The sequence below is a fragment of the Cheilinus undulatus genome, linkage group 11 (assembly GCF_018320785.1).
Source record: "Cheilinus undulatus linkage group 11, ASM1832078v1, whole genome shotgun sequence".
Taxonomy (NCBI): domain Eukaryota; kingdom Metazoa; phylum Chordata; class Actinopteri; order Labriformes; family Labridae; genus Cheilinus; species Cheilinus undulatus.
Window position 1 is genome coordinate 17,748,855 of NC_054875.1, and position 13,460 is coordinate 17,762,314.

General features: G+C 38.3%; 1 protein-coding gene across 4 annotated transcripts in view; it reads right to left on the minus strand.

Moving 5' to 3' along the window:
- The window catches only part of ubr4 (ubiquitin protein ligase E3 component n-recognin 4), a 224,472-nt gene that overhangs the window by 177,652 nt on the left and 33,360 nt on the right, over window positions 1–13,460 (minus strand). For all 4 annotated transcript variants that reach the window (XM_041798818.1, XM_041798817.1, XM_041798816.1 and 1 more), the window contains exons 15-17: window positions 1,490–1,677; window positions 1,169–1,325; window positions 943–1,028 (exon numbers count right to left, since the gene is read on the minus strand). In XM_041798818.1, coding sequence (XP_041654752.1) covers window positions 943–1,028; window positions 1,169–1,325; window positions 1,490–1,677 — 431 coding nt within the window. The remainder of the gene's footprint in view (window positions 1–942; window positions 1,029–1,168; window positions 1,326–1,489; window positions 1,678–13,460) is intronic.

Below are 13,460 nucleotides of genomic sequence, written 5' to 3' on the forward strand. Positions count from 1 at the left end.
GGATACGGCGTGGACAAATGAGTGAAAATGGATGGTATCATGAACAAGAACGTCTACCACAACATCTTAGTGCATCATGGAATCCCTTCTGGACTGAATCTGATTGGTCGTGGGTTCATAAACCAACAAGACAATGACCCCAAGCATACTTCAAAGCTGTGCAGAGAGTATTTGACCAAGAAAAAGGAATCTGGAGTACTGGAACTGATGGACTGGCCATGTCAAAGTCCGGATTTGAATCCTATTGAACAAATTTGGGATTTAGTAGATTCCAAGATTGATGGCACAAAAGTTTCATCTAAAGCAAGTCTGTGGGAAAAGCTAGAAACTATTTGGGACTCAATAACAAAAGAGACTGTGGAAACGTACATAAAAACAGTGCCAGCAAGAATGCAAACTGTTATCAAGGCCAAAGGAGGCCAGACAAAATATTACGTTTTTTGGTTATTATTTGTGATAAATGACTATTTATTTGTTTCAGTTTGTTATTTGCCAAATAAATAGCAATAACATTTTTAGTTTTAAACAAGTTTTTGAAAGATTTCTAAAATATCTGTTTTCTCATTTTTATGACAGGTGGTCTAATAAATTTGTTAAGCACTGTATATTCTCCAATATTTTGTGCTGTTTCTTTAACCATAATCTGTCCTGTGGCTATAGAGAGACTTCTGTGAACTATAAGGTGCTGATAAACTTAAATTTTATTCATAAATACTGCATAAAGCACACATAATGCTCGAGTGAAACTATTAATCAATAATGTAATACTTAGAGCTGTGATAAGTTACCAAATAAATATGTTTGGATGGTTTTAAGATGATGAATAAAGTATTTAGTAATTATTAGTTAATGCTCTTACAAATGCTTAATAATTTGTTGTCAAAACATTTTACTTTGCATTGCAGTGCTTTTTTTGTTGCTGAGCAAAAAACCTCTTACTACCTGCAGTGCCGGAGAAGGAAGATCTGATGTTACCAGGGTGTGGTTGAAGTGATAGAGAGCTAAAGAAAACACTTCGTCAGAGGACCCTGAGAACAAAGAAATGCATTTGACTAAGAAAAATCCTTTGTCATCGGTCATCTACTGGCTATGCTCATCTTTAGCTGCTAAAACAACAAAAAGGCATCAGGGTTACCACTTGCAAACACAGTTTGTTTTTCTGAAATACCTTTAACATCTTTGTCCACATCTTTGATGATACTGGCTAGTGTAGCCATGTGTTGCTCTGTCAGAGACACGCTCAGGTAGTTGCGAATGAAGTTGTTCCTGGACTTGAGCATTGAGGTGGTGATGAAGTTCAGAATGCTTGAGGCTAAACTTAGGAACTACAGGAAAAATTATGAGAAGCTGAGTCTCCACACTTTCAAACAAAAAAGGGCTTTCAAAAAGAAGGACTTTTCAAGAGGAGCTAAATAAACAAAGCATAAAGTGCATGCTGGCCACTCTAAACTTGATGCTGAAGAAGACATGCACAAAAATTAACTCTTACCAGTTCTGGGTCTTTTCGACCAGCTAAAATGTTGCCATTCTCGCTTGGATTCTGCTTGCTGGGACTCTTCAGTCTGGGTGATGTCTCCAACGGTGGGGGTGGGGGAGGAGGAGGGGGAGCAACTTTGTCTTTGGTAGGTGAAATTGTCTCTTCAAACCAAAGCCCCAGAATTGGTTCACTGTCATCATCTGCAGAGAGACAAATTGTTTATATTTACTGCTTAAAGTGAAAAGGAGATATCTGACAAGACCTACAACATTTGGGTGAAGTGATTTTGGTGACATCAAAGACAAAACGTAAAAAGCTTCCATACTAGTTAATGACAACTACAACACTGTGTAGGCAGTAGACAAAAAATGCAGTAAAGAGTGAAAACACAGTGATGCCCTGATGGTGAAGATCCACTTAAAAAGGATGACTTCAGAATATTTAGATGTTCCTTTAATAAAACAAAAAAAAAAAACAATCCACGTTTAATTATCCAATGGCCTTAACCCTTGGTCCCTACTATGTCCGTTTTGAGGACATTCATCATTTTTATCATCATTTTTTTGAGTCAATAGTCACATTTTTATAGATTGAGGCATCAAATTTGGCCAAAGTTATTATTTTTTTTTCATATTAAAAATAAAATAAAAAAATGAAAACCGTGTCACCCATAGAACGCCCATGACACGAAATAGCTACATCCAGCCTTGTTTGTCCGAAATCAGACACATAGACTTCCATTAAAAACACGTTTTTTGACTGTGTGTCTAGGGCACCAAAACAACTTATAGCACCCATTTTTTTGCAGTCAGTCGATTACCAGGGATCTAAATTTCACCATTAAACAGTGATCCAGCGGATAGTGCAGCGCACCATTTTAACCCTTTCAGCAGCGCAGACATGGTTTTCCTTCCATGCACTCAGAGTGTTCGGAGCGCTATTTCACCCCCTTAACATCATCAGAATTAAATGAAATGATTCATGCCACTAGATATGGATGTCTGAGAGTGGGCTAGATGTGTAAGGAAAAGTTTGTGCGCTCCTACGTGTGTGATCGGGTGCGAATCTGCGTGTATGTTTACAAGCGGACATGCCGTAAGTGAAGTGTTTACATTAGGATATTTTACCTGTGGATTCTGAAGCCTGGGACTAAGAAAGAGGGACATTTGGACAGTTTCAACTTTGCCCTCACTTCAAAGCAAGTGGATTTACAAGCATGAGGATGCACGGGTCCTTACGATCAATAGGTAAGAATATATCATATCTCAAAGATGCAGTACATTTATATCTGCGCGTAATTGGCATATTTGTGGTCACATTTTGGTTAGAGGTGGAAATGCGCATGTTCGTGGTTCATATCCTACATATATCCTCTGATTCTTTATGCCTGTACATGAAATAAAACCCAACAGGAACAAATGCATTCACTTGCATTAGATTTGGTAGAGGAGGAGGCATGAGAAAATGAGGGTAAAACTGGTGTGTTTTACGCACGGATGGACTCATCTGTTTAGCATGGATGAATCCAAGTCATAGGCATAGTGTACAATAAGTGGCATAAAAAGGGTGTAATATTGAATTTTATTTTTTTTTTCCAGTAGTCAGGGCTGAAGTTATTGAATAGATTTGAAGCAGTGAAAGTTTAAAAAAAAGTTGAAAAATAAGTATTTTATTAACACCTTTCTGCATGTCCGTTTTCGGGCAGACAAGGGTGGATGTAGCTAAAATATGGCATTCGGCACTACAGAAAAAATGTCAGTGCATCAAAATCAATTTTACTACTCATCATTCACACGGCCCAGACTCTATTTATTGAAAAAAAAAAGATGTTTTTTCTAGATCATTTTATTTGGGAATTATGGTGTTTTTGTGTTATTTTTTATCATAAAAAATAGCAGTGACATGGTGTACAATAACTGGCATAAAAAGGGTGCAACATTTAATTTTTAATTTTTTTTTTTTTTAGTGGTCAGGGCTGAAGTTGTTAAAGAGATTTGAAGCAGTAAAAGTAAAAAAAAATGTTGAAAAATGATTATTTTATTAGCACCTTTCTGAATGTCCGTTTTCAGGACAAACGAGGACAGATGTAGATAAAATATGGCATTCGGCACTACAAAAAAAATTTCAGTGCATCAAAATCAATTTTACTACTCATCATTGGCATGGCCCAGACTCTATTTATTGAAAAAAAGATTTTTTTTCTAGATCATTTTATATGGGAATTATGGTGTTTTTGTGGTTTTTTTTTTATCATAAAAAATAGCAGTGACATGGTGTACAATAACTGGCATAAAAAGGGTGTAACACTGAATTTTTTTAATTTCTTTTTTTTTTTTGTGGTCAGGGCTAGGGTTGGGAATCACAGGGTACCTCATGATACAATACGATACGTGATACATGGTCCACAATACCAATATTATCACAATACTGCGATACTGCGATAATTGATATATTGCAAGAAAATTGTATAACGATACATCACAAAATATGTCTAACTAGAGAATACAAAATAGTTATAAAATGGTCAAAAGCAGAATTTCTCAGTTTATTCACAACAATTTAGTATCAATTTCACAGAATTTGACACAGACTGAGCTAAATACTGAATGTGAAGTGCATAAAGTCTATACGTGTGTAGTATATATATAAGTATAAATTATGTAACTTTAAGTTAATATCAAATTTAACAATGTAGAATTAAGCTATTCAAAAAATATATAGTCCTGCATCATCTCGCATTTTACCTGGTAGATTATTTTGTCCGCAGGTTGAGCAGACCCATTTTTTAACATCTTGTGTTTGAGTATTTTAATTTCTGTAACAGAACAAACTACTCAATTTCCACTTAAATACTACTAAAACAACAAGCAGAGTGGCAGGAAAACATGGAAGGTGGCACACAGACATACACGCCATCCACAGAGAAGCAGAATGCCTGTGGGCAATCAAGCAATATGCAGTGTGGCAGAGATTTTATTGTATCTTTTTTTTTTTTTTAATTTCAGCATTGGGCTTGGTTTTGGGCTAGTTTTTATCGGCCATTGGGCTGGTTTTGTCACACAGACCTGGCAACCCTGCAAGTGTACAAAGTGCATTCAAACTGAAAAAAGTGAGAAAATGCAGTATACTACGAATGCTAAAAACTGTCCAAGAATTTAGTGTTGAATGATGAACGCTTCCTACTCAACGAACTCTGTAATGGTCACATTGCAGAAGATACGAAAAAAAAAGTCTAAATTTTAAAAGTAGGGCAGTAGGGGATGGCAACCTGGCTACTGTGAATATTGCCATGTTGAACAGATTAGATTCATATCCTACATGTTTCTGCTTAAAGCACAGTATATACTGTTAAATAGCTACCCTCAAATAATTTCTGTCAGTAATGTTTGTTGGATCTGTACTGATTTAATACTATTTGTGAGCTAGCTAACGTAAGTGTGCTAGCGCACCTAAGTGCTCTATCCAACATCAGCATACACGTGCTAGCCAACATGCTAACAGCTGTTTGCAATGCACTATAAGAATAGAAGAAGAAAAAAGGAGGTGTCTCAACAGCCATCACATCTGCAAAACAGCAGTACACAATTTGGGACATCATGCCCTGTCAAGCTTAGTGTTCTGTCCTGCACTGAAGTATACTGCAGAAAAGTATGCCGACCAAGTATATGATTTAGAACAAACCCATTAACTGATTTGACCAGGGGGTGCTTATTGTCCCTTATGCATATTCCTGGGAGGCCATTTTTTATCCACGGTTGGTACTTCCTTTGCCAATGTCATAATATCAGCTTTAAAGGGATATTTCAGGATTTTTGAAGTTGGGTTGTATGAGGTGCTTGGCTGTAGTAGCGGCATTAGCCTCCAGTGATTTCTGTGAATGTTGTTCCGGTGGTTATTACGAGCTCAGAGAGATCTGGCACATAGTGGCTGTAGATAGGATTGTTTTATCTGCGTAGTTTAACAAGTTTTACGTAAAATAGGCCAAGAAAATATGTTGGCTCAACTGTACACTGTGTTGAAAACGTACAAAGCACTTCATTTCTACCAAAAACCCCCTCTGTGTCAGGCACTAAGGAGATCCTGTGTTACCTGGTGGTGTAGGAAAATGCAAATCCATGCTCTGGATCTCTCCTGCTCAAAACATTCAAATGGTTTCTCTGCTTGCTCTTTCAGCCCGCTGATTGTTCATCTGTATAAGTTCTTCTTCAGTGTACTCCGGTTCATACAATATCCCCTTGTATCCACAGTAAACAGCACTTGAGTCAAAATTACTCATATTGTCTTTGTTTAAGCTTGTTGTGGTGTGTTATTGTACCTGTGGAAGCCCGCAGATCCACATATCAGATCAGAGGATCAGTGTGCGGCGGAAGGAGACAAAATAGCCAAAGCTGCATCATAAATTAGTGCCTGACACAGAGGATTTTTTTTAAACATCCTTTTATCTAAAGAAAAACATCTCAAAAGTATATACATTACACTTATTCACAGCAACAAGAAAACTTAAAACAATTAACAGATCAGAAAACATTCATACATCACTAAAATAATTAGCCTGACACACCAGATGGATTTGTTTCACACATCCATCTGGGAAAGCATCGATAGGAAACGTTTGAGAAAAGGCAGAGACTTTGACAAAAACTTGGAGTGTGATTGGGTGAACGTTCTGCCTGTCACATCTCTATGGGCCAATCAGAGCAACAAAACACGTGACGTAGCCGCTATCGAGCTGCGCGTGCGCAGCTACTGAGGAATAGCGAAACATGGTCACTATAGACATGTAAGTACTCAACTTTTGTCCTTTTTGGAAAGAAAACAACTCACTGCTGTTCTTTTTTCTTCTTCTAACGAAGAAATGTTGTCAAGTTCTTACAAAACTGGCACCTTAGCAGCATACATGCTAATCTCTTCCTCCATAAGAGCTCTTGCTGCTGCTTGTTTGCGTCATGACTTTGCTGCATCTGAAACTACTGCCCCTCATTGCTGACTGGTCCTGTCACTTTCTAACCGGGCCCAAATGGTTCACTTGGGAGCTTTGCAAGATGGATTCGCCAGTGAAAAACAAGGGAACGGGCATATCCATCTGCTTTGCAAGGTTATAAAATCATGGCATTAAGCTATTTTGCTTAAGAGGAGAGAACCAACCAAGACTGGTACCTTCAGTCAGTCTCTCAGGTCCACCTGGCCATTTGTAAATTAACTAGTAAAATTTACGTCGATGTGTTCGGCCAATAATATGACATCATATTTAAGCACACGCGATGACGTGCGCAAACAACAACAGTAAACAACATGTCAGCTGTGTGGGAGAAGTCTGAGGTGTGGGAACAAGACAGCAAAGTAGCTGTTTAAATCGCTTGTAAAGTACATCAGATGTGTGAAGGAGCTCGACGACATGGCTTTAACACCAACAGTTTAATTCTGCATCTAAAAAAACACCAACCTGATGACTACAAGGACTATAAAGACTGGCAAAACTTCATGCCAGGGAAAACTCGGCAGCAGCCTCTACTTAAGTCATTCAACAAAGCTAAAAAATACAGCAGTGACCACCCAAAGGTAAGGAGCTGAACAGGAAAATCATTGAATTTATAGTTCTTGATAATCAGCCTTTCAGTGTGGTGGAATATACTGGCTTTTGATGCATATGAAGCCCCGCTACGTTATACCTAGCAGGCGCTTATAGCCTTACCTGAACTGCAAAACTTCGTTTCCAGTCACGTAGAGAAGCTCCTCGTTAAAGCTAAACATATTAGCTTCACCACGGATATATAGACAACATCACGTTTAGCCTCACTGCCTCCGTGGATAGATGAGGATTTTACTCTTAAAAAGTCTGTCCTACACTCACAGAAGTGCTCACTCAGCAGCCGCAGTTGCAGCCGCTTTTGATAACATGTTTAGATAGAGATAAAAACAATGTGCATGTCATCCTACGTGACATGCGCAAAACATGGCAAAAGTAATGACGGATTTCTGAGTGCCGTCTCCTGGGCACACTTGAAGGTGCATGAAGGTGTGTCCAGCATTGGAGATGTTTGTGTCACTGTGTTGTTACAGCGCTGTTTACAGTGAAATACCCATTAAACTTGGTTTCTTAGTTAGTTTGTGCTGTTTAAAGCAGAATCAGGAGAACTACTTTAGTTGAAGTTTTATTTCTGTTCATCTTGAGTCTCAAATTTAGAATTATAATTAAGTTCTGAACTATAGCTAGTATATTTTGCATTTAAGAATCTGTGTTGTTGTTTTTTAAAGCCCTTTGTCAGGAGTAAATCAGGGAGCCATCCTGCAAACTGGCTGAGTAATAAGGAGAATCAGCCTAAATGTATAAGCTATTTCTTTTTTGCACTGTGGAGCTCAGAGTAAGCAGGTTATTTTGCTGCTGCTCATTGCCCTCAAAAATGCAGATGACTTTGGCTGTACTGTTAAAAATACATGTAAGCATGTAATAATTGCAGCATACCATATTGCGATTTAATCTAATTTGCAATTAATTGCCCAGCCCTAAAATGAACCAATGAAGATTTTTCTTGTTTGATTAAAAGTGTCTTCCCCAAAACAACATAGTACCCCTTTAAAGTGATATTTTACAGTTCCGCCCTGTAACTGTAACAGACCAGTGGTACTCAACCTTATTCTACCAAAGAGCCACATTGTCTAAAAAATACTTCAGCGAGAACCATAATACAAACCGGGAATGTAAGGTAGATGATAGATCAGATAATCTGTTGTTGAAATAAAATAAAACTGTGAATTGGTGGATAATTATGAGGTTAAATGGGACACAAATGTCTGTATAGAGTCAAAAGAACAAATATGTCACTGATAATGAGCATACATTTGTTTTATTTATCACTGACATCAGGCTAAAACATTGTATCTTAATTTTTCATGATTTTAATTTGTTTCTTATGAATCATATTTATATCATTTTTATGAATTCTAAACATTTCGTTCCCTGAAAAGTGGTAATTTTGGAGATACCAGTCTTTGGCCCAACACCAGCATTATGAAAGTTCCACCCGGCCTAAAGATTTTTTAAGATATTAGAATGTGCTGAGTATAAGCAATGAGATGCTTTTCAAAGAAAATGATGAATTATGGTTGGTTATTTGGGTATTTATATCGCACATTGGGGCATTTACTGGAGTTCTGTGACTTTATTAACATAAAAAGATGCTTTCTAATCTTTTTCCACTCATTATTAATCCTTTAATAAAAGGGGGAGGGGCCTCATAGTGGTCTTTACCCTGGGCCTCCAAATGACTAAAACCAGCCCTGCCTCACATCTGCAGCTCTCCAGACACATCATTTCACCCTGCCTCATTTTGGAGCTTTGGTTTTATATTTCTGCTCTTTTGACACTATTTATGATCAGTAGTGCATTCAAGATCAAATAAAACACCCACGTTTTGACAGATTTCACTAGATATGACGTTATCTCCACATGTGATCCGTGTGAGTTGTGCTCATTGATGACATGCATCGGCATAATTGTCATAAGATATGGGTGTGAGAGAGCATCGGTAGGAAGTGGCTGGAGAAAAAGTAAAAATGAGGAAATGGGAAGCTTCAGATTAAACATGACAGCACACCTCAATGAATGAGCAAACTGAAGAGACGCACCACCGGCGGACTTCCTCTGCTCTCTTCTGTTATACACGCTCCTCCGTCGAGCGCATCCGACAGTAATAAAATATGGATTGAAAATAACAAAAGTTTAAATTTGGAAGTTAAAGCTTGTCTTCTTTATGTGGGTAACCTATTTATTGATGTGACCTACCATGAATCTTTACTGATGACAGTGTTTAACTTCATAAAGGTTTTTAGTTAAAGTTTGTGCAGCTGTCTGCACATCAGCAGACACGCTCAGCCAATGGAGGCCGCGACACACTGCATCTGGCTACTCGGGGGCTCCGTAGTAACAGAAATGAGAGAGGAAAATAATAAAATTAATGAATAGAAAAGCTCAGAGTCATGCTTGCCCGATCGGGCAAGTCCTTACAAGTTTTGCTTGCCTGTTGGCTTTTTGAAGTTGCCCCAGGCATTTCGGGCAACTGTTAATGTCAGACCTTGTAACATGTTAACGCATCTAAAGCAACATCACCCGAGTTTGAACGTTACCGGCACGACTAGAAAGAGCGATTTGGTGCAAACTACAATATCGTCATTGTTTAAAAAGAAAGCGAGTTTCCCTGACCATTCTGCTTGCGCTAAAGAAATAACCAATGCCATTGGAGTTTTCATAGCCAATCTACGACCATACTCTGTCGTTGAAAACAGAGGATTTAAACAAATGATGAAGGTTATTGAGCCGCAGTTTAAAATGCCTTCTTGTCCCTACATGAGTGAAGTCATCATACCACATCTGTATAAACAAGTTAAAGCCACTGTTGTCTATGATCTGTCCAAGGCTACCTCAGTAGCACTCACAATGGCTGGATGGACATCCCGAAAGACAGAGGGCTTCTTAACAGTGACAACACAGCACATCATGTCTGAGTGGGAGATTAAAAGCCATGTTCTGCAAACTCGCCCCATATATGACCAACACAAAAGCACAAACCTGGCAGAGGTGCCAAAGGCTACAGTTGTGGAGTGGAAGTTGGTGAGACCAGGGTCACCAATAACAGTTACCACTGACAATGCAAGAAATATTGTAAAAGCAGTGAGTGAAGCTGGACTTGGGCCCCAAATTGGTTGTTTCGCTCACACAATTAACTTAGCTTCTCAGAAAGGAACAGCTGTCAACCAAGTATCCAGGCTGCTAGGAAGAGTGAGAAAATTTGTGTCCTTTATTCACCACAGCACAACAGCAGCACACATACTGCAGACCAAACAGGAGATGCTGGGCACAAAAAAAAAAAAACACAAGCTTATCCATGATGTTCCCACCCGCTGGAACTCCAGCTATGATATGCTGGAGAGATACCTGGAACAGCAAGCACCAGTGTACTCTGCCCTGACTGAAAAAGCCCTCAAGAAAAGTAACACAGCTGCACTGTCTGATCAAGATGTGAAACTGGCAGGAGATAACTGAGGTACTCAAGCCACTCAAAAGTGCGACAACAATGATGAGCACAGCAAAGTCACCGTCAGCACCAATGATCCTTCCCACCAAAATGACAGTGCTTATGGCTGTGCAACCTAATGATGAAGACAGTCCAACTGTGAGGGACATCAAGGCGGCCATAAGGGAGAACCTGGAGGGCAGATACCCAGACATGGACACTCAAGACTTCCTCAACAAATGTACAGCTCTTGACCCGAGATTCAAGTCCCTTCCCCATGTGGACAACGCCTGCTGCAACAGAATCTATGAAAATCTCATCACCGAGATTACCATGGACGAACAGGTATTGTGCTAATTCTATTGTGCATAAATGTCTTCATTGCTTACTTTGAACAATTTGCTGCGGCAGTGTCATTGGTATTATTTTTTCATCTGTATTAATAATGGTTTATTCCTTTTCTGTTTGTTTTTATGTTTTATTCACTGCAGAGAAAGGAGGCCAGCGAGGCTCCTCTCTTACCTCCCCAGGGAAGGGGCTGTCTCATTCCTCGCCAGGGAAAGATCAGCCACAGGTATTGCATATTAATTTCATTGTGCATAATTTGAAACCTGTCCAGTTTCATGGCCATTTTATCTGCTTGTTGTATTCATTGTGAATAGCACTATGTTTTTTTCTATTTTAAATTTCAATTTTTTAATGTAGTGCCTGTCATGTATTTCTGACCACCATATCAGGATTTTTTTTCTCTGTAAATAGTTTTTGCTATCATGGAGGACCAGAGCTGGCCAGGCTGCTGAATTAGACTTTTTGATTCTGTAAAGCATCGCTGTGACAGTCTACTGGTTAACATGCTATATAAATAAAATAAAATTGAATATTTATGCCTCTGTAAAGTACTTTAAATTACCTTCCCTTCAGTGTCATTATAACTAATTTAATGTATGTTGCAGGGAAAGGAGGCTAGAGGGACCACAGATGTGAGTTCCTCCAGAGAGAGGGCAGCCAGGTGAAGTAGATTCCCCTCCTTGCCCAGATACTGATAACTCTTCTCCTCCTGCCAAGAAGTCTGCTGTAGTTGAACTGTTGGGTGGCCTCTTCAAGAGTCAGCTGGGACGAAAGAACACGTTTCAGCTGGTGACACAAGAGGTTACCTCATATAGGGCAGCAGACACCCCTGAACTGGAATGCAACCCACTAGAATGGTGGAGGATCTATGAACTAACATATCCTCGTATTGCCAAATTGGCAAAGCAATATGTTGCTGTACCCGCAACATCAGTTCCCAGCCAGAGAGTATTTTCTACAGCTGGGGACATCGTTTCTACTAGCAGATCATCCCTAACAGCTGAGAATGTGGATAAATTAATTTTTCTGGCTAAAAATATGAAAGTTGATGATGATGATGAGTGAAATGAAAGGGGGAGCTGTTTCTGTTAAATGCTACTCTTAAAACTCAGATGGTGTCACTTTAGATGCTGAAGCATGTTTTGTTTACTGCACTTTATTTTATTTGAGTAAAACTGTTTAAAAGCAGAATTTATATTTCTATTTTTCATTCAAAAGTGTAAAAAATGGCAGGATTTTATTTTTTATGTATGTCTAAATATTTTTTTATTCAAACAATGAAAAAAGAGCAAACTGCTGTGGTGTTATTTTTTTTAATAAAGTTAACGATAAAGCACAAGATATTCAGTAGTTGTCTATTTTTTTCATTACTGTACCCAAAAAAACAAACCGTGACTTTTGTACTACCGAGGTACGTACCGAACCGTGAATTTTGTGTACCGTTACACCCCTTATATATATATATATATATATATATATATATATATAAACACAACTAATAATGGTACATTTGCAAAGGCACACCTCTAAAAGTATACATAACCGTCCAACCATACATACATAAGCCTCATACAAAAAGGGATAAACCAATCAATCAATCAATAATGATTTCCCAATGCACACAAAAAAAGAAGAAAAAAATAAAACTACGAGAGAGGGCAAATTAGGTACACGAGCAAATGAACAACTGTTTTCCAATCTCACAAATTCTTTGTACTCATTTTGTTGATAATCTAAAGCTAACGACAGGAGCCCATAGAACAAAAAACTCTGTTACCTTTTCCATCAAATACACTTTTTTCAACCTCTCTCCATTGGTGTAGGGTGGGAGGCAATGGTTTGAGCCAGCATATTGTTATCAATTTCCTCGCTACCAGTAAGAAAATATGTAACAGTTTAAGTTTTCTCCTTCCATAACCCCATTTGGGATTAAACCTAAGACGCAGTACAATGGATCCAGTGGTATGCCAACATCTAGAATGGAATGTATTTCTGATTGAACACCTTGCCAAAACGTTTGAAGACCTGGGCAGTCCCAAACACTGTGTATGATTTCCGACCTGCTTACAGTTCCTCCAACATTGGTCAGTTTTGTTTCTAACATATTTTGATACCATTAAAGGTCTCTTAAAATATGTCATCCTCACTTTCCAGTTAAATTCTTTCCATGTTGGACTGCATGTTACTTTATGACTCCTTTTAACCATCTCTTCCCACTTTTCCTCTTCGATAACAACATTCATTTCTGATTCCCATTTTTCTTTTGTACCAAAAGAGTCCCCTGCTAAGTGTATTTGTAAACACTTAAAAATGATCCAAACTGCCTTCCTAGTACTTTTTTCATCTTTACACTTTAGCAAGAACCTCTATAGGTGTAAGTGATTGTTTCAGTCTATTCCAATCCTTATGTGACATTAAATAATTCCTCAGTTGCAAATAACGGTAAAAATCTCTAGCACATATACCATATTTGTCCTGAAGTTGTTTAAAAGACTTTAAAGTGTCTCCCTCAAACATTCGGTGTATAGTTATAAGACCTTTCTCTGGCCATCTTTTAAACCCAATGTCTAATTTATTTGGCACAAAGTATGTAATTTTGGCAATTTCTACTGCCCTTGATATTG